Source organism: Mesoplodon mirus (genome assembly GCF_964341445.2).
Source record: "Mesoplodon mirus genome assembly, chromosome: 17".
Lineage (NCBI taxonomy): Eukaryota > Metazoa > Chordata > Mammalia > Artiodactyla > Ziphiidae > Mesoplodon > Mesoplodon mirus.
In genome coordinates, this window is record NC_138993.1 from 51,455,494 (window position 1) to 51,476,287 (window position 20,794).

At 39.4% G+C, this 20,794-nt stretch overlaps 1 protein-coding gene across 1 annotated transcript in view; it reads left to right on the forward strand.

Moving 5' to 3' along the window:
- Positions 1-20,794, forward strand: part of SLAIN1 (SLAIN motif family member 1) — a 54,555-nt gene that overhangs the window by 11,270 nt on the left and 22,491 nt on the right. The window contains exon 2 of the mRNA XM_082602084.1: positions 3,799-3,938. Within this exon, the coding sequence (XP_082458210.1) occupies positions 3,799-3,938 (140 nt within the window). The remainder of the gene's footprint in view (positions 1-3,798; positions 3,939-20,794) is intronic.

A 20,794-nucleotide genomic window follows, 5' to 3' on the forward strand; every position in this document is an offset into this window, starting at 1 on the left:
TACATTTTTTTTCTTTTATGGATCATGCTTTCAGTCTAAAAATATATATCTAAGAAATACTGCCAACCCAAGGACACAAAGTTTTTCATCTGTAGTTTCTTCTAAAAGTTTTACAGTTTAGGTTTCATATTTTTGTGATCTGTTTTGAGTTAACTTTGGATAGTGTGTAAAGTATGGATCAAGGTTCACTTTTTGGATATGTGTATCCATTTGTTCCAGCACCATTTGTTCAAAAGACTATCTTTTCTTCATTGAATTGTCTCTGTACTTTGTCAAAAAAATCAGTATTCCACCTGTTAGTATTTCTGTATCTGGACCATCTATTTTTTTCATTGATCTATTTATTTTCATGCCATCCTAAATTGTCTATATTACTGTAGCTTTGGAATAAGTCTTAATCAGTTAGCAGTAGCTCTCCAACTTCATTGTTTTGGCTATTCTAGGATCTTTGCATTTCCATATGAATTTTAGCTTTTACATTCTACAAAAAGCATGCTGAGATTTTGGTTGGAATTTTGTTAAATAGATCAATTTAGGGATAATTGACATCTTAACAATATTTAGTTTTCTGACCCATGTACATGGTCCGTTTCTTTGTTTCTTTTTAAATTTCTCTCAGAATGTTTTGTAGTTTTCAGTGTACGGGTCTTTGACATCTTTTGTCAGATTTATCCTTAGGCTTCTTATGGTTTTTCTTATACTGTTGTAAATGGGAAGTGAAATTTCAAAAATACTGGTTGTTGCTAATATAGAAATACTCTTGTACTTTGATCTGGTATCCTACAGTCTTGCTGCTAAACTCATTCTAGTATCTTTTGTATATTCCTTTATACATAGACGATTTTTTTACATAGACGATCATGTCATCTGTGAATAAAGACAGATATACTTGTTTCTCTCCAATCCAAATGTTTTTATTGCCTGATTGTGCTAGCTAGAACCTGCAGGCCTTGTGTTGCTCTTGATAGCAGGGGAAAAGTGTTCAGTCTTTCACTGTTAAGGATCCTTTTTTGTAGATGCCTTTAATAAGATCGAGGATGTTTCCTCCCTTTTTTAATTTGCTGAGAGTTTGTATCAGGAATGGATGTCATATTTTTTTTTCTTTTTATATTGAGATTATCATATGGTGTTTCTATTTTAGTATATGTGATAAGTTACACTGGTATTTGAATGTTAAGGCAACCTTTCATTCCTGGGATAAACCTCACTTGGTAATGACGAAGTATCCCTTTTATATATGGTTGTACCAAAATTTGCTAAAACATTTAGACCTTTTGCTTCTGTGTTCATGAGAGGTGTTGGTTTTTAGTTTCTTACCTTGTAATGTCTATGTCTGGTTTGGGTATCAGGTTTCATAGCTATGTTGGTCTCATAGACCATGTTGGGATGTGCTCCCTCCTCTTCTATTTTTTTGGAAAAATTCATGAAGAATTGGTATTCTTCTTAAAATATCTGGTAGAATTTGGTCGTGAAACCTTCTAGGCCTGGGCTTTTCTTTGTGGGTAGGTTTTGTTCATTTGTCTTTGCAGTGGTCTGTGCTTTTACTTTTAACCTGTGTGTTTATATTTAAAGTACCCATGTTGTAGGCAACATATAACTGGGTCTTTCGTGACCCCTTTAAACATGAGGAGAAACTTGCTCACATGCCCATCAGAATATTTCCCCTCAGTTTTTATTGCCTGGGACTGTGTCCAAGGCTTGTGCCTAAACCAGTCATTGGGCAAATGGGATTAATGGAGCTGGCACGATTGGCTCAGCACAGTGCATCCCTCTCAAGGTGTGGCCTCCACACAGCAGTATCAGCATCAGCTGGGAACTTGTTAGACATTCACATTGTTTGGTCTCACCCCAAACCTACTGAATCAGGTAGGTTAGAGCTGCCTGCAATCAGGTGTTAGCAATCTGTGTTTTAACAAATCCTCTGAGAGTTTAATACGTCAAAGATTGAGAACAATCTTTGGCTTAGACTAACCTTTACTTGGGGGTCTAGAGTGAGCTACCCAGTCCTGGACAGGGGTCTAGAGAGAGCTACACAGTAACAGTGCAGAGGTCCGACAGCAAGGAAGGGCAAAAGGGAAGGATCTACATAGATTGGTGATAACCTTGACACAGTAGGCCAAGGTGGGACCTAGGAATAAGAATTTTTAACTAGCCAACATACTCTCTTAGAGTATGGTCCACACTGTAAGGGAAGAATGACATATTAGGATTACTGTCAAGTTGATTAAAAGAGAGATTTTAGAATCTTCATCTCCTGACAGGAGTCAGCAAACTGTGTCCTGTGGGCATACTGGGCCCACTGCCTGGTTTATGTAGCTGATCAGCTTAGATTTTTACATTTTTAAATGATTGAAAAAATCAAAAGAATACTCTTTGGCACGTGAAAATTATGGGAAATTCGACTTTCAGTATCTATAAATAAAGTTTATAGGAACACAGCCGTACTTATTATTATTTATCGTCGGTGATACTTTGGGGCTGCAGAGGCAGAGTTGAGTACTTATGACAGAGACTATGTGGCCACGAAGCCTATGTATTTACTAGCTGGCCCTCATAGAAAAAGCTTGCCAACCCCCAACTATAAGAATAATTTGTTAAATACTACATTCCCCAACCCTCTGGGATAGATTACTCGAATAGTTGGTGGACTGGACGATAACAGTAAAAGTGAATAATGAAGTATGTTAGTTCAAGAATACTTGCCCATTAGAATTACGGTAACTTTGCTTGAAGTAGTATTACTTTAATGAGATTTGTAATTAGAATAAAGCTTTATATAGCAAGGTCAGTTACTAGAGCCTGTGATTATAATTTTCTTTCTTTTTTCTGTCAACTGTCGGTTAATTCTCAAGGTAAACCTTTTTGTATAACCCTATCACTGAAAATATTCTAAAACCTACCTTAAAACAGTACATCAATGAGAGAAGACCTTTGTGATGACTTGTAGTGCCCCAGGGTGGTTATTTTGAATCCTGCCAACTATTGTGCAATGGTGTAGATGCTGAAAGTGAACTCTTCCTAAAACATATCTTTGAAAGCTGTTTGGCTTTAATGAGAAAGAAGCACATATCAAATTTAGTATCGATTTAAGACGGGGAAATATCTGATTATTTAAGGGTTGAGAGAATCAAACAGCTGACTTTTGTTTTTAGACTTACTTTTGTTAAATACAAATAAAACTTGCCTTGGGGCTTCCCTGGTGGCACAGTGGTTGAGAGTCCGCCTGCCGATGCAGGGGACGCAGGTTCGTGCCCCGGTCCGGGAAGATCCCACATGCCACGGAGCGGCTGGGCCCGTGAGCCATGGCCACTGAGCCTGCGCGTCCGGAGCCTGTGCTCCGCAACGGGAGAGGCCACAGCAGTGAGGGGCCCGTGTACCGCAAAAAAAAAAAAAAAAAGACTTGCCTTGTTTGCCACACCATGTTTATGTATATTAGCCCAAGTTCACATAAGATTCTGTTGTCAAAGAGAGATGAAAATGTTCACTTCTAGAAATATAAGTGAGCTGATCAGATCATCACGGCGCCCCAGGTCAGGTCAGTAGCAAAAGCCGCAGATCTCCGACTCCCTGAGACATTGTTCCATAGTTTTCTGAAGTCTTCCTTGCCACCAAGCTACAGAATGTGTCATATTCCAGCAGGGGATATTTATCTGTTAAAAATGATTTTGGTGTTTGAAGTAATCAAATGTGAGTTCTGTTTGGATAGAAACTGTTAAACACATGTTGTTTTCTCAAGTACAAGAGAGGTAATCTCTATGTAGCTATATAATCCCTATAATGTAGATTTCTTTTTTTAAGGTTATACGTTGGCTCTTCAAAGACATTCCCGTCATCAGAGAAATCCCTGAGCCCTTTGCAGTGGTGTAGACATGTCCTAGATAATCCGACTCCGGAGATGGAAGCAGCAAGGCGTTCCCTGTGCTTTAGACTGGAGCAAGGTAACCGCGAACCCGTACACCTGCATCCTCAAACTCCCGCCACTGTCCACTCTGTTTTGTTACTGGTTTTGGAATAGACACTTAATTGAAAAACCTTACCCTAAGGTGCAGCTGTTGCATGTGATTCACTTCATATGTTTACACATCAGGGTTTCTCGGTATAGAACATATTTAGTTTTGTGCTTGTTTTTACACAGATTTTCAGCTTCTTTTAGTGTTGTAGGAATACATATTATTTTTCTATTTTTTTTCTTTCTGTTTATGAATGTACCAGTACATAAAATGGGCCAGTCTTACATTCTCTGGGGATGGTTACAAGGTTGTGTCACTGCATTCCAAGATAGTAAACTGGGATTCCACTGGGACCTGGACACTGACCTTTTGAGTTCCCTAAATGTTTATTTGGATGTATAACTGGAAGTCCTAACCTTTACAAACTAGGAGATGATCTTCATATTGTATGTAACATTTAATTATGGAGCCCAACATAAGTTTAAGTAAAAATAATAATTAGGATAAGTTGTAGCAGGGGAAAAAAAAAGCAAAAGGAATGAGTATTACTCAGCTCCTTGCTATTTTGACAAAGTAGACTAGTACTTAAGGCTGTAATTATTTAGGCTTTTGCTTGTCTCTTAACCTCTCGGTATCTGTTTCATTATCTAGGTACACTTTATTCCATGGATCACTCACATCCAAATCACACTTGAGCTCGAAAATGGGGTTAAGGGTTAATCTTAACCCTCCAGATTAAAGAATCAGGGTAGCTGAGAGTAGGGCTGAGGGAATCTGCATTGGCAAGGTCACCAGTGTGATTCTTATGCACACTGAGGTTTGAGAACACTGCCTATGAAACCCTTCAAGGATAATGAATGCTTATCAAGTATTTGGACATGATAAGACAAAGTATAATCGGTACCATTTCTCGAGCTCTTAATTCTGACAGTCAGAACATTAAGTTCTTGACATTTTTCATTGTGTTCTAACTTCTCATCTGAGGTAGGTACTACACTCACTTTTAGAGGTGAGAAAAGTGAAGTTTAGAGAAGTTGAGAGGATTATGAGGGCAGAGTGGTCCTTGGAAGCAGAGCCAGGGCCTGGGTCTCCCTGACAGCAAAGACTGTCCTTAACCAGTATTCCATCCTGCTTTATTGGCACAGTCAACAGTAAATATGAACAGAAGTCTGTTTTAAATATGTGGGGAAGCCCAAACTAAAAATCAGCATGTTTTATTAGCATTTTAACTAAAATGAAATAAGTGATGTAGTAATAGAAAGTTGAAGAGTGGAGTAGGAACAGAGGCATGCTAGGATTAAAACTTTGGTGACAGATGCATATCTAAGAGGACAGCCATCTCAGGGCCAAGACTCTGGTCTTGATTCTGGTCCCATTTCCCTGAGTGGCCCTAAGCAGACCATTATTTTCTCTTTCAAAGGTTGTATAAGCTTCCTTATTCAAATGCCTCTGATTCAAGGACTTTTTATATGTATACTTTTATATATGAATTTTGCTCAATTTCATTTGAAATAAAATAAAAATAAAATTCAAATGAAATTAAGAATTAGAATCCTTTAGTTCAAGGGTCAACAATATGAAAGGGATCAGATAGTAAATATTTTAGGCTTTGTGGGCCATCCAATCTCTGCCATCACTAGAAAGCAGGCATAGATGTAATGAACAAGGCCGTGTTCCAGTAAATCTTTATCTGTGGACAGAGATTTGAATTTCATGTGACTTTTTTTCATGTGTCAAAAAATATATTCCGATTTTTAATTTTGGTTTTTACTTTTTTTTGAAAATGGTTAAAATATTCATAGTTGGTGGGTATTATAAAAACAGGGGCAGGTTGGATTTGGGCCACTCAGGTCGTAGGTTTGCTGACCCCTGCTTTATAGTTCATTTGCACACAAGGTAGATCTACATACAAGGTTGGTTTAAAAAATAGAGGAGAGGCTATGTTAATTTAACGCAATGTAACATAATGTAATTCAAAAATAATCATAGTTGGTGGCTACTTTTGAGATTTTACACTAAGTGCCTTATCTAATTTTCCTTTCATTGGCAAGGGGCTAAAGCAAAATTGTGAGGTCATGAGGACATGAATTGCAGTTTTATTCATAGTGTAATTTATTTAAATTTCATATAAAAGTTTGAGCAGAGAACTAGCTTTTCAAATTCAAAATTAGTCTTTTACTAAATTTGTATATAAATCTAAATCCTCTTTTGCTGTGAGACTAAATGCTTTTGTTCCAAAGATCCATAATCCATAATACCATTATGATATAAGAAATAATGAATTAGAATAGGTTGTTCAATGGATGAAAAAAATTTTTTGAAACTTAACATGTTTTATAAAGCAGTACCTCTATAGTTTAGCAAGCATTAGTCTTACAGACATTATAAGGAAAAGGGCAAATTCCTACCCCATTCTCCCATGCCCATTTTATTACCCAGATGCAGTTACTTAACAAAAACTATTTGTTCTGGTTTTGTTTGTCTACCCTCTCTTTTTAAATTCCAGGCTTGTATGGCTATTGCCTGAGTTGTCAATTTTAATCATTACCGGTTGGCTTTCTACTTTGGGTGGTGAAGGTTTCATTTTTAACTCCCTCCCCCCGCTATACTTTTTCTCCGCATATTCCGTCATGTAGCTTTTTACCAATTTTAGGATACATCAGTATGGATTATGATAGCAAGACTCACATCGAAGCCATGCAGTATTTTATCATTATGTTTCTTTATTCATTTAACTCTGCTTTTCCTTGAGTTAATTGTAAAAAGACACTTTTCTTGATCCTTGTCATTAATTTACCCTTAGACTCTCCAAATGAAACATCCTCAGTATGGTTAGACATAGACACCCACCAAGGGTTTTTATTTAGTTAGTTTAACCATTCCTCCTGGTGGTGCCTTCTGTTCTTACTGCAGTCTTACCTTGTTCTCTGTAGGCCTGTGCGCAGCTGTCATGGTGGGACTTCCTTTTGCTCTCATCCTGGGAATTCCGCATCCTGTCTTCTGCATTGTATCGCTTGTGTCCTAAATGCAGAGACTTCCTTTTCCTTATTCCTTAGTTTAGCAGAATACATTCTCCTGTTGCTTTTTGTGGGGAGTAGAAGTGGAAGGAGGATGTGTGGGAGGTCAGTGGTGAGAACGTCATATGTCTGAAAATGTCTTTATCGTACCTTTGCTCTTAACACTTGATTGTTCTTCGGGCTACATGTAGAATTCTAGTTTAGAAACCATTTCCAGCAGAGTTCAGAATGCAGTGTTGCATTATATTTTAGCTTGAGGATTGCTGTTGAAATCCTGTACCATTCTCATTTTTGATCTTTCTGCTTAAAATACACTGGATATTTTAGAATCTTTTCTTCCTGGTATTTTGAAATTGCATTGTGTGTGTGTGTGTGTGTGTGTGTGTGTGTGTGTGTTAGTGTGTGTTAGTGTGTGTTAGACAGTGGGCACTTCCAGCCTGGAAACTTTAGCTCTGCAAAGTTTCATGCATTATTTCTTTGTAATCACCCCTCCCCTCCAGCTTTCTCTATTCTTTCTTTCTAGGCTCTCCTTTTAGTCAGATGCTGAATTTCCTGGATTGATGTTCACATTTTATATTTTTCTCTTCTTTTGTTTATTCTTGATTTTTTTTGAACATTCTGCTTTCTTGGAGATTAAAAAACTCGTCTGCTAAACTCTTTTGCTGCATATTTATTAAGTACCTGCTATGTGTCAGGAACCATTGTAGGTAACGGGGATCCAGCAGTAACCAAAACAGATGTTAAGTCCCTGCCCTCATTGAGTTTACCATGTAGTTTGCAAACTTTCACTTAATCCTTCTGTTTTTTGTAAGCTACCCTTGTATGTGTGAGATATCTTAAATCTAGCAGCTTTCTGCTTCAGTTTAAGTGATGAAATCTGTCTTTGATAAAGCAGGAGAGGAGCAGCTGCTTGGGCTGGGGAGGGAGCCCAAGGGTTTTGGTACTCTTCCCATAGACTTTGCAGCAGTCCTCTTGTGTTTGTTTCACCATAGGACTCCCTACCCTCTGTGGTACCTGTACCGTCAGTTTCAGAGCTTTTCCAGGTCTTTGTTCACTTATCCCCACTGTGGACCCTCAGAGCAGAGAATATCAAAACCCAACTGGGTCCATCACCTAATGTTTATCTGTTTTTTCATTTCTAAATAAAATGACTCTTCTTAGTCTGATAGTATCTCTTCTCCTATTTGATATTCCATGTAGGTTTAGAAGATCTGAGTTAGCTGTCATTCTAGTGTGATTTTGTAGAAATGAGAGAAGAAATCATAGTTAGTCCTCCATATCAAAGAATTCTTACTGGATTCCAGTTAAGGGATTCTTTGTCAGTGACAGCTAATTAACTGGTATCAGTTAATTACAGTTTTAACTTAAACTTTACTCATTATATAGCATAAATGTTTAATTGGAATAATGTGTGTCACGTATTTTAGAAGTTTCAAGTAACTCCCTAATAAAGCATTTTCTTTTTGTTTAGACTTCATTTCTCTTCATCTTCAAGTAACAGACATCACTTAGCATTTTCTTTGAGACCAGGGTTGTATCTTTATTTGAATATAAATTGCCCAAGGACAGGGACTTTGTTGTGTTGATCACACCAGCTACAGAAGGGAACCTGACATGTATTAGACACTGTTGCTAAAATAAATGAGTTTTTGTTTAATTCTTTATGAACCCAATGTCACAATTACTACCGTTATAATTTCAGTTTTGCTTTTGAATATTTCAAGATGGGGTGAAGTCTTTGCACCACTTTCCTTACCAGCCATCTTTCTTTCAGAAGAAAGACTGGCGTCACTTGAAGTATCAACTTGCAGCATTGCTTTTCCATTCACAAGCATGTTTACTTTAAAATAATAGGTTTTTACTTACCTTACTGCATTTTGTTGCAAAATGATTAGTGGTTGTACATGCTTCTCCCAGCCATTCCCCTACCCCAGAACTGTTCGGTAAGACCATCCACTGCCATGAAAAGGAGCAGTTAGAGATGAGCTTTGAAGAAAGGTAAAGTTATCCTCTCTGTCTCTTTCTCTCTCTCTCACTCTTTTACCAAGGGATAGGTAAATGTTCTTTAACATTAGCCTGCAACTTCAGATAAGATGCTGCTTATTAGAGGACAAGTATTTTAGATATTTGGTTTTTATTTCCTGACCCTGATGTTTTTGGGAAGAAAATTACTCAACAATTAAAGATGAATTCCCTGGGAACACGTGAAGAGGGGCATAGTTATGAGGAGCCAGAGTCTATCTGGTGGGTGGACCTTATGTCCCCTTGGGTCCCTTGGTCTTACATCTCTTCTTTCTCATTCCCCCTTGTACCCTAGGAACTTAGCCTGTGCTATTTTCTCGGTTGCAAATTAGCTGTCTTCTCTGCTTAAGGCCCACACATCCCCGAGCACATCTGAGTAAGGGTCTGTCAACCTCTGTTTCTGCAGGTACAAGGGGTAGCCTTTCTCTTAGAATTGTCTCTCATTGTGTAGTTGCTAACGAGCTCGTTTGGATTATAACTTCTTGAAGGGCCTAACTCTCTTCTCGTCGCCTACCTTCTCGATTTGGGAGGGTCCTCCAATAACCTTCATTCATATCTGACAACTTTGTGACCCTGGTTCTAGATTCCAAAACTTGGTAAATTATGGGAGAATATATGGGAAGTGTTCAAGTGTTGCCTTGAGGTTGTGAGAACAGGCTTATTAAAATCCTGCCCTTTGAAGAAGGTTTGTTTTTCTGAAGAAAATGATGGAAAAGAAATGTTTTATATGATTTCATTTTATAGGGAGTGAGCACCCACATTATGACTGCTTGTAAGATATTGGTAAAAGAAAACCTTTGTTGTCGCAGCTATAATTTTGCTAATTGGTTAAGTGCACTCAAAATACAATAGGATAATTATTTTGGGTGTAGGGTATATATTTTTACAGATGATCAATATGTATCCAATACTCTTAAATTCTCATAGGGAATATAAATTGACTTTAATTAAAATATTAACTAATATTTTAACTGAATATTAATTAAATTAATTTCAACTTTATTGTGGCTCCTGAAACTTATTTTTCCCTTTTCCAAACTGGTCTTAATATTCAAATTGTATAATTTGTAAAGTCTTACATATCAAGCAGTCAGCACAGGCAAGTCACTTAAGCTTTCTAAGCCTCTTCTACATTTATGTTTATTTTATAGAGTTGCTATAAGTGGTTAAATAAAGATGTTTGTGAAGGAGACATAATAAAGGCTTAAATATTCAGTCTCTTTCCTAATATATTGGAATAACATAAATGGCTTTTTTGGATAATGTACAGAAAGTAATGTTAAAAGTAAAATAACTAATGGCTGAAAGTTAAATCTTTCAGTACTTCTAAATCTACAATCTATTGGTATAAAATGAAGAAAGCCTAAACTAATATTTCCTCTTTTTCTTGGTTGGTTTTTCCTAGTAATATTTGTTATGTTCCATTTGGAAGCACCCTGTTTTGTGAATGTCTTTTAATTGAATTTTTAACATGTGTATCCCTTTTTTTTCACGTAGATTAAGCATCTGAGGCTAGGGGGACCTGTACCTCAGTTTCCTTTTGAATTGCCAGTGCTTACTAAGTTTTCAAACATGTTTTAAGCTCTGAATGGTTGGTTTCTGTGATGTATTAATTTGAATACATTTAAATTCCTTAGAGCAAAGAATCTAATTGAACATTTGGTGTTGTAAATGGCATCCGGTTAGCCAAAGCCACACACACAAAAATTACGTAGTCGTGTTCATTACAGTGTTAGCTCTGAGGGTAGAGATCTGAGTCTGTTTCGTTCCCTGCTGTCACCCTCCCAGTGCCTGGAATGTCACCTGGTAGGCGTTAAATGCTGATAGTTGAATGAATGAATTTGGGGGGAAGGTTTTTTTTTTTTCCAGTTAATTAATTATTTTTTTTGGCTGTGTTGGGTCTTCGTTTCTGTGTGAGGGCTTTCTCTAGTTGGGGCGAGCAGGGGCCACTCTTCATCGCCGTGCGCGGGCCTCTCACTGTCGCGGCCTCTCTTGTTGCGGAGCACAGGCTCCGGACGCACAGGCTCAGTAGTTGTGGCTCACGGGCCCAGTTGCTCCGCGGCATGTGGGATCTTCCCAAACCAGGGCTCGAACCCATGTCCCCTGCATTGGCAGGCAGATTCTCAACCACTGCGCCACCAGGGAAGCCCCATGGGGGAAGGGTTTTTGATCTAGTAGTTAGATCTAGTGCCTCAGCCCAACTTGACTCTGGTTAAGAGCACGTCACTTGTTTCCAATGTCTTGCTTATAAGTGGGGACGTTTAACAGATTTCACAGGGCTGTTACAAAGATTTCAGGAAATGTTGAATGTGAAATTAGTTTGAAAAATGTGAAGTGCCATGTAAATATATGGACACATTCCTAATATGCAGTTCTTTATTCAGAGACTGAACCAAAAAAAAAAAAATACAGGGAATCCTCTTAGTTTGGCTATTTATAGAAAACGAAGAGTATTTTTTTCTTTGGGGGAGTGGGTCTGTTTTCTCTCCCTATAAATAAAGATACTTGGTAGAGTCAGGGATCTCAAATTGAAGTTTTATGACTGTAGTTTATTCAAGAATAGTAGAAAATTCAAGAGGACCTCTGTGGTCTATTCCTTTTCTCCTGCTTCTTCTCGGATCTATATGTATTAATATTTCACTTCTGACATGCTTTTCTTTCTCCTTCCCCACTTCCTCCACCCCTTTAGAATGTAAATAACAAATACCCATAGAACTTTCATGGGTAGCATTAACTCACATGATATTCTAAATTGGAATAAGGCTAATCTAGACTCTTTTGTTAAGTCCATGTCATGAGGCTGGGATGTTAGATAACCAAATAATGATCCAAAAGCTTATCTACGTAATTTGAAACACCCAATATGTGGCTCAGTTAATTTGGGGCCAGTTAATAAAAGCTTATCTTGCCTTAAGATTCTTGAATGTCCATAACTATTGAATCAGGACAGGTCACATTTGAGGAGTGTGGGTATAGTTTGCACCAATAGTGTAGCTCTGCACACTTAGCTGTCTTGGGTCATGTTTCCCTGGGACCATCTCTCATTTCCTCTGGGATTATATACTAAGCAAATGTGAATAGCTTTTACCTCTTAGCTGACTTTTTCTCTTATCTTCATATGACACCGGTTCCCATTCTTGTCTCAGTTGTTATGATGAAGTGTTTCTCTCTAAATTTAGCCAATGAAGAAGAGAGTTGTCGACTAACCCGGGGCTCTGAAGGTGGCCTTTTTCATTTGCAAAAGCCACACAGATTGAACTGAGACATTAAGAAGCTTATCGAGTGTCTTGTCTCCCGGAGCCTGCCCAGTCTCTCCTTGCGGGGCCCGAGATGCTATCTCCGCCAGCTCGTGTTTCCAGTCTTGAGGTGCTCTGGCACACTTGGAACACAAAATTAAAACTTAGTCTGTGCGGTTCAGTTTAGGTAAGCTCTGTAAAGGAGTCCCTTTCTCATTGGAAAAGTAATCTGGAATCACACGGAAATTTTTGCACAGAAACAGGGTTTCTTGACATTTGCTATTATCTCTGTGCGCTGGAAGTTGAAGATGCATCACATCTGTGTGCTTCCATCACATCCTTGCTTTGCTCTTAGGCTCCGAATAGCATCAGTGTATTTGCTTCATTATTAGGAACGATGTTGAGTACAGTAAAGTAACAAATAATTAGGGAGTGTGTTCCCATGAAATTCACAGTTTCTATACCATTATATCCAACAACATAGATATGTATTTGCCAGATAATCCTAGGCAATTGTCCTTTCCTTTCTTTTGCCAATTATGCATGTGTTTCTATTTGTTTTTCTGTTCTGCATTTCCACCATGATTAGAAAGGTGTTTATCAAAATAAGCAGTAACTTATGACAGTGCATAATGTTTGTTATAATGAACACATAATTGACATGCTATTTTGTTACCCACCCCAGTGAGAAGAAATGATGGAGATTCTCCCAAAGCAGTGGTTTCCTTCTTTCACACTACTCTGATGATTGATTACACTTGCCTTTATGGCAGTAAAATTTTATTTTGGTAGGTGCTCATACCTGTTTCTTGGGACCTCTACAAAACAGTCAATTTCTGCAAGAATTTGTAGACAACCTTTCCTGAGATACTGGGCCTTGACCAGAGAGATGATTCAGTTGCTAAACCATAAAGTAAATGTATTGAGCCCTTGCTAGGTGCAGGCACAGTGCTAAGGACTAAGGGTACAGTGGCAAGATGAACTCAGCATCTGGCCTTTGGAGCAAGCAGTCCAGTACAGGGAACAGATGACACAGATGGCAGCTCTTGTTCTTTTTTCTTCCTTTCCCTTAAAACAAGCATGATGATGTTCATGGACCCGAGTCTGAGGGGTATGGCCAGGAAATGCTTTCCTGAGGATGTGACATATTGAAGAGTCAGCAAAAGTTCAGCAGGTAACTCTGTAGCAGAGGAGGGCAGGGGAGCAGCTCAGACCAGAGGAGCAGCATGTGGAAAGGCCCTGAGATGGGATGAGACTCGTGCAGTGAGAGGAACTGGCAGACCACTGGCAGGGAGAAAACCTGAGCTGAGTGATTCTAAAGGAAACTAGAGTTAAGGACTCTGGACTTTCTATTAAGATGGTTGGGAAACCTTTGAATAGTTTTAAGCAAAGGAGTGACATGACTTTGGACAGGAAAGCTGCAGGGGATTATCTGGATTATCTTACAAGACTGACCCTTTTTTGAACTCTGGCAAAATTTGGAGAGTTGAAATAGTGATTTTAGAAATTCTTTGGGATGTTGCAGTTGGGCTTTAGCATTTTTTAGGATGATTCTTTAACTTAGTTAGACTTGGAAATGTTTTCTCCTGCTTCTCTCATTAATATCCTGAATTTCTTGTGTGACCTCCTATGAGAAGCAGTAGTTTAAAATGTGGCCAAACTTCATGGTGCTTAATTTACTTGGAAAATATAAGGCTTTGATAGTCTCATTTATTTATAATACATGGAGCTTTATACTTTTATATAATGACAAGTTTCATGTGTTTGAATTTTGGAGCTCTTGTCATTTTGTACTTGTGAGTTTAATATTTTTCCACTTGTAAGATTATATTTCAGTGAACGGGGTGTGTGTGTAAAAGTATCAATCTTTTGAAATTCAGGTTTTAGTCCTCTTGTGTGTGCCTGTGTATTCATATACATGCGTATATATGCACATGCAATGTAATCGTGTATGACTTTCCATTTTCATAGCATTTTTAGATAATGAAAGTGGGATCAGGAAAAGGATACTCTAGCTGTAGGAGTTGCTGGCATGTGCTAAAGATGATGACTGCAAGTGGTGGGGATGTCTAATCTTCAGGGTCAAACCAGATACCTATTTTTAAAGAAGGCAGAGAGATCTGATTGAGAAGCAGACCTCGAGGTGACTTCAGGTGTCCATATGAGACTGAGCAGAGGGTGGGAGGAGTATTAGCTGAACTTCGGAAGCCTTCTACCTTCCACCCCTAAGATAGAGACCTCCTTCCTTTGTGCTGATGGGATCTCAGCCACTCTACTGCTGCGTGTCCAGGCACCTATGGAGAACTTGGTTATGAAATAATCCACTTGTTTACGTACTGTCTGTTGTTAGTTTCCTTAGCGACCTGTTGGGGTAATACCTATACTGGTGCAAAAGAAACTCACGCCAGTTACCTGTATTCAGATGAACTTAGCCTTCATTCATAAATACGAACCAGCAACCAAGTCTCACTTGCTTTTTGAGAAAACTAATAGCATGAACAAAATAAACAGGTCAGCTGACTTTGTAGAAAAGAAGTAACTAGGGGACTAGAGAGCTCAGTGTGCTCAGATTCAAGAGAGTAGTAATACAGTTTTAAACCAAGAAGAGATTGCTAGGAAGAGCAGTAGTCAAATTATGACTACTCTTAGTCATTTTTAATTTCTTGGAAGTACTGAAATAAAAATGGACAGGGCTAAGAACCAAGCTGCTTATCTGAATTAGACAAAGGAATTGCCCCAAAAGAGAAAATTGAGAGAAGTTAGGGCACTTGAAGGACAGATCTGCAACCTCTAATCTTTAAGTTTTAGAAGCTGGAACAGATAGTTTAGAGGAAGAAAGAGTCAGTAAATTACAGAAGAAGATCTCTTTGAGCTGAAAAAGGACACGCCCTCAGCATGAACTGGGATAGATGAAAAGAGACCTACACCTAGACATCCTGGTTTAATTCAGATTTTCCAGGGTTTAGGAGAATATCCTAAAAATGTTCAAAGGAAGAAATAGGTTGTCTACAACAGTAACAGACCTCAGATATTTCATAAGTAATATTGGATGCTAGATGGGCAATACTGTCTTTAAAGTTTTGAGGGGAAGTTACTTTCAAACTCTGATTTTGTACCCAGGCAAATAGTAAATTGTGGAGACAAGTGGCAGGGGGTTTTGGACCTGCAAAGATACAGAAAATTTTACTTTATGCACCCTAGTTTAATGGCGGGAAAAGTACCAGGAGAGAGATCCATGAGATCTAGAAACCCTGGGTCACCAAGATGACCTAGGAGAAACCAAGAAAGATAAAATAAGAAAATGATTTGACTCTGAAGGCTTATGATGTCCTTCCCCTAGTTGTTGGGGTCTAGTGCCAGTTACTTTTCTCGGCTGTGGTCCTTTCACAACGCTCAGTTCTCCAGTTAATTGTACTTACTACATCAAAACACTGAAATGCCATGTTTATGTGGTTTGACATCCAGTGATCACCTTGAAGCTTGTCCGAAGCACAGCTATTGCACAGCACGAAAATACAATAAACCTTGACAGTGTCCATATAGAACCGTCAAACCGAGGTGGAAGGTAAGGGAGGGTGAGCATGCACGAAATGTCTAACATTTTTCACCACGGGGAGTCAGGTACCACCCAGCTGGTGCTGGTTTGTCTACTTAAAGTTGCACTTATATACGAATTATATAATTGTCCCCAAATTCCAAAGCAAAACTCCTGCCAAATGGATCTGGTTGTTATAACCTTTATGTATATTTGAATGTTCTTCTACATGCAGGTATTTTAATAAAATCATGGAAGTGGTTAGTTTTAGGGCCAAACAAAGTTTTTGCTTTGTCACAGCTCCGTTATTTATATTGATAGGTTTCCTTTCTACTACCACTCAAGACTAGTAGGTCAGAGGCCTTTTCTGCCCCTAGAATGCAGGCCACGCACATCGTGTCCCTTACTGGCAGAAGAGTACGCTAGCCCAGGAGATGCTAAATAGGAAGGATGGTTCAAATTCCATTGCCAGCACTCTTCTATTCAGGAGCTTCTAGTGCTTTCTATTAGCCTACTGGGCTTGGATTCTTACCACACTGTACATGTTCAAGGGCAGGAAGACTCTTATTGGTGATCTAGTCTGTCCTTAGTGTTCGCTGGGGGGAACCCACCATGTTCAAACGTAAGATCATCTAGCCTATTTGATCTTCATAGAATTAGATTCTGTAGCATCTTCCTTATCTCATTATTGCCGTGTAGAACGTGGAAGTTGTTCCAGCCGGCTGTCACGGCTTGCGTTGTGGCTGTAGTCTGACCTGAGAGCCGCTGTCTGCAATCCGCATGACAACATCGCATGGTTGACAGATTCTTAGGTCACTCTTTTCCCGTGTTCTCTGCAGGTTACATTATTACTTTCACATAGGCCCTCTTCTCACATTCTGTGGCCATTTTCACTGTCCTTAAATTTGATGTAAGCCATAGCAGTCAGGCCTAAGGGAGAAATGACTTCTGTACAAGGGAATTTTTAAACATGCCTTTGAAGTCTAATTACTACTGAAGTTAGATTTATTTATTTATTTATTTATTTATTTATTTATTTATTTATTTTTTCGGTATGTGGGCCTCGCGCTGTTGTGGCCTCTCCCGTTGCGGAGCACAGGCTCCGGACGCGCAGGCTCAACGGCCATGGCTCACGGGCCCAGCCGCTCCACGGCATGTGGGATCTTCCCGGACCGGGGCACGAACCCGTGTCCCCTGCATCGGCAGGCGGGCTCTCAACCACTGCGCCACCAGGGAAGCCCTTAGATTTATTTTTAATCTCCCCTGTTAATTGCAGATGGGAAGTCTGATGACGATGGTGACTTGTGAAGTCATAGAGGTCACTCCAGTCCCGGATAACACTGGATTTGGTCCATGTGTGCTTAAAGCTGGCAGCTTATCTTCAGTTTTGACCAGTGATTAAGTGGAAACAAGTGGACAATCCACAGAATTTCCCTTCCCAACCCTCGTTTTCCAGCTTTACTTTTAGACCATTGTCCTGGTCAGAGAAGACCTGAGACGGATCCAGTAGTAGCTGGGAGAGAAGAGCATTCGGCGTGTGGTCCCGGGACTGGGTAGGGTCTGAGAAGTAGAAAAGGTCTAATGCCTTACTCACGATGATGAGATACTTTAACCAGCTAGGTTACTTTAACTATGAAATTCAGATCAAAAATAATTATAAAAAACTCTGATCCCTGTGGAATAAATGCTATCAAGTAACACTCCTTCATGGTGAAATTTTGTAACTCTCATTCAACAAATATTAAACATTTATCTGCCAATCATTAAGGGTATACACCATCTTTTAGTCACTTACAAACCTAATATATTAAACTTAATCCTAATGTTGAAAGTGACTTTCTTGATGAGCTCTAGGTATTATTTGTATGCATAAAGGAACTGTTTTATTAGATGTTTTTTGAAGGTGGTATGTAAGTCATGTTTTTATAAATTATTACATTTTGAATATAACTGGAAGTTTAAATACTGAGTATCTACAATGTTCCGGGATCATAGGTGTCTATGTATCATATATATATATAAAACATATCATTTTAAATCATTACATTTGTCATTGTAGGTTGAATGGACTGAATCTGTGGGAAAACATTCAAATTAACTTAGTAGGTTTTTCTAGCTGTAATTTGAAGATTGAGAGACTTGGGGGTGATGGCTAACTTACTCTGATGAAATAGCCCCTAAGAATACCAATTACACCAATTAAGGCCCTCATCTGCTAGTTCTTTAGCCTTCCTCCTTATATCAGTCCACTGGCATGTGCACAATAGTTGAATCCTCTTTACTTTTTGTATGTCCAGGAAAGAGCACTGTGATCACCTGTTTCAGAGTAGTAGAAGGACCTCCTAGATCCCATATGCTTATTTATCAGGCCGGGGAGAGCTGTGGAGAAATTAATGCTGCTCAAGTTCACCCAGTAAAAACAGTGGATCAGATAAGCTGCAAACCATATGTTACTACTTCAGGGGGCTGGCACGGGTTGGAGCCAAGTCAGCAGTGCTAACTTCCTGTGAACTTACTCCAGAAAACCTTTACCTCAGTCTGTACAGTCAGAGTTTGTAAGAGTGAACCAATAAAATACTGTCTTTTCTAGGGTTCTTAATTCCCTTGTTTAAGCTTAGTCCAAGCATTTCTGTAGGCTGTAGGTATGTAAAGCTGTAATATAGTCACCTAGGAAGTTTATTCTGGAGAGGATAGTTTGTGAAAGTGGAGGTCTTCCTGCCCCGGTGGTTTAAGATTAAGCCTGTGAAATGGTCTAGATGAGCTATAACGTAAAAAGCATGCCCACCATTTTGAGAAGGCAGGTTAAACGGCCTGAGTATTAGGAAGAGTGGAAGAGTGGATCATTTCTGCATTCTCCTTTCTCCCACCTAGCTTCCAGAACATTTTCCCTCAGAATTTAGAAGATGTTTTTGCCCCAACTTGCTGTAACTTTTCAGTAGTTTTGCTTAAAAAATGCTTTGTATTTTGTGAATACATGGTGTAAACTTTCGTCTTATACCCGCCACAGCCCTGCTTATTACCCTCTGACAAACATACCTTCTTTTCCGATGAGAATGCTGCAAGACGAGGATGTTACATTGATCTGCTCCAGATCTGAGAACTAGCATGTGGCAGGATGGAGACCAGAACTCTGGTGTCCAATGTCTTTTTAGTCTTTTGTTGGTCTTTATTACAGTATGTTATGAAAAATGACAGTAAGGAGAATGCTATTGGCTATCGTTGTTATGTCTGAACCCTTGACATACCCTTGCAATAGAATTCTAATCCTGTGCATTTATCAGAGGGAATATTACAAAACCTGTGTGTATAATAGTCCAAGGGTTGGCAAGTTGTGGCCATACCTGGCCTTCTGCCTGTTCTTATATGGCCTCTTTCACATTTTTAAACGGTTGAAAAAAATTAAAAGAACAGTAATAATTCATGACCCCTAATTTCTATGATATTCAGCTCTTGGTATATATAAATAAAGTTTTGTTGGGGCATAGCCATATTCATTCATGTATGTATTGTCTGCGGTTGCTTTAATGCTGTGATGGCAGAGTTGGCGGAGTTGAGTGGTGGCAGCAGAGACCATATGACAGCAAAGCCTAAAATGTTTACTGCCTGGACCTTTACAGAAAATGTTTGCCAACTCTTGTGTTGGCCTGTTGCTGTGACTTTCATCTCTGACTTTCACAGGCATTGAATACAGCCACCTAGCCTTCCAGACCCACATCTAACTCTTCTTACCAAGATCTTAGCCTCGATCTCTAAAATTCCCCAGTGGCAAATAACCTTCAATCACTAGGGCTTTTTTTCCCCTTATTTATGACAAAGGTGGTGTCACTTTGACATTTCCATGAGTAATATGGCCACCACACTTCAGCTATCTAAACCTAAACCAATAGGACATAAATGCCCTTTAGAGAATCATAAAAAGGACACTTGCTAACATCTTCAAGTGTTTTGTTTAGGCTTGCCTGTTGAGATTAGTATTATCACGGAGATATGCTCTCCGGACTCCCCTAGGTAATAACCTGTGCTTGTCTCCGTGGTGGGCTGGTCATTACTGTTAATACTTGCCAGGTTCTCTATTCCAGCCTCTGCCTTCTCAGCATGTTTATTGCCTTCTAATCTACAGGTAAGAGGCCACAAAACCCACCTTCATCTCCCGCCACCTCTACTGATCCTCCCCATACCCACTCTTAAATGCTCCTTCCTTAGGCCTCTTCTCTCTTCCTTCTTTACATTCTGCTTGGGTGATTTCACTAGTGCCTACAGTTTCATCTAACACTTACTTGTTGATGGACCCTGATCTCTTTGTCTCTTGCCCTCTTTCCTGCATTCTGACTCCTTACTGGACACAAGCACATAGGCATGTCCTACAAGTATCTCGAATTTAATTCATTTTTTTCTTAAGCATGCTTTTTTTTTTTTTTTTTTTTTTTTTTTTTTTTGCTGTACGCGGGCCTCTCACTGCTGTGGCCTCCCCCGTTGCGGAGCACAGGCTCCGGACACACAGGCTCCGCGGCCATGGCTCGCGGGCCCAGCCGCTCCGCGGCATGTGGGATCTTCCGGGATCGGGGCATGAACCCGTGTCCCCTGCATCGGCAGGCGGACTCTCAACCACTGCGCCACCAGGGAAGCCCTAGCATGCTTATCTCATGTTTCACATCTTAGCGGATGGCATCTGTGTCTTAGAATCCATGGTGTTAGCTTTGCCTTACTCCTTTTCTGCACTCCCTGTATTCACTGGCTCCCCAGATATTTCCACTTCAGCTCAGATGTGGCTTCACATGTTCTCACCAAATGTTCTGCCAGTACTTTAGTTTGGTACCTTGTGGTGTCTCACCAGCTGCACTGTGAAGCCTCCTAACTGGTCCCCCAATCATCAATCTCTACCCAATTAGTCCATCATCTATATGTTGTCATAAAATACATATCTGATCATGCCTTTCTCCTTCTCAAAGTCAAGACAGTACTTGAACATTAAAGCCTCTACTATACATGACGGTGCGGAAACGGATCCTCCCAAGCTCTCCAGCCCTAACTCTT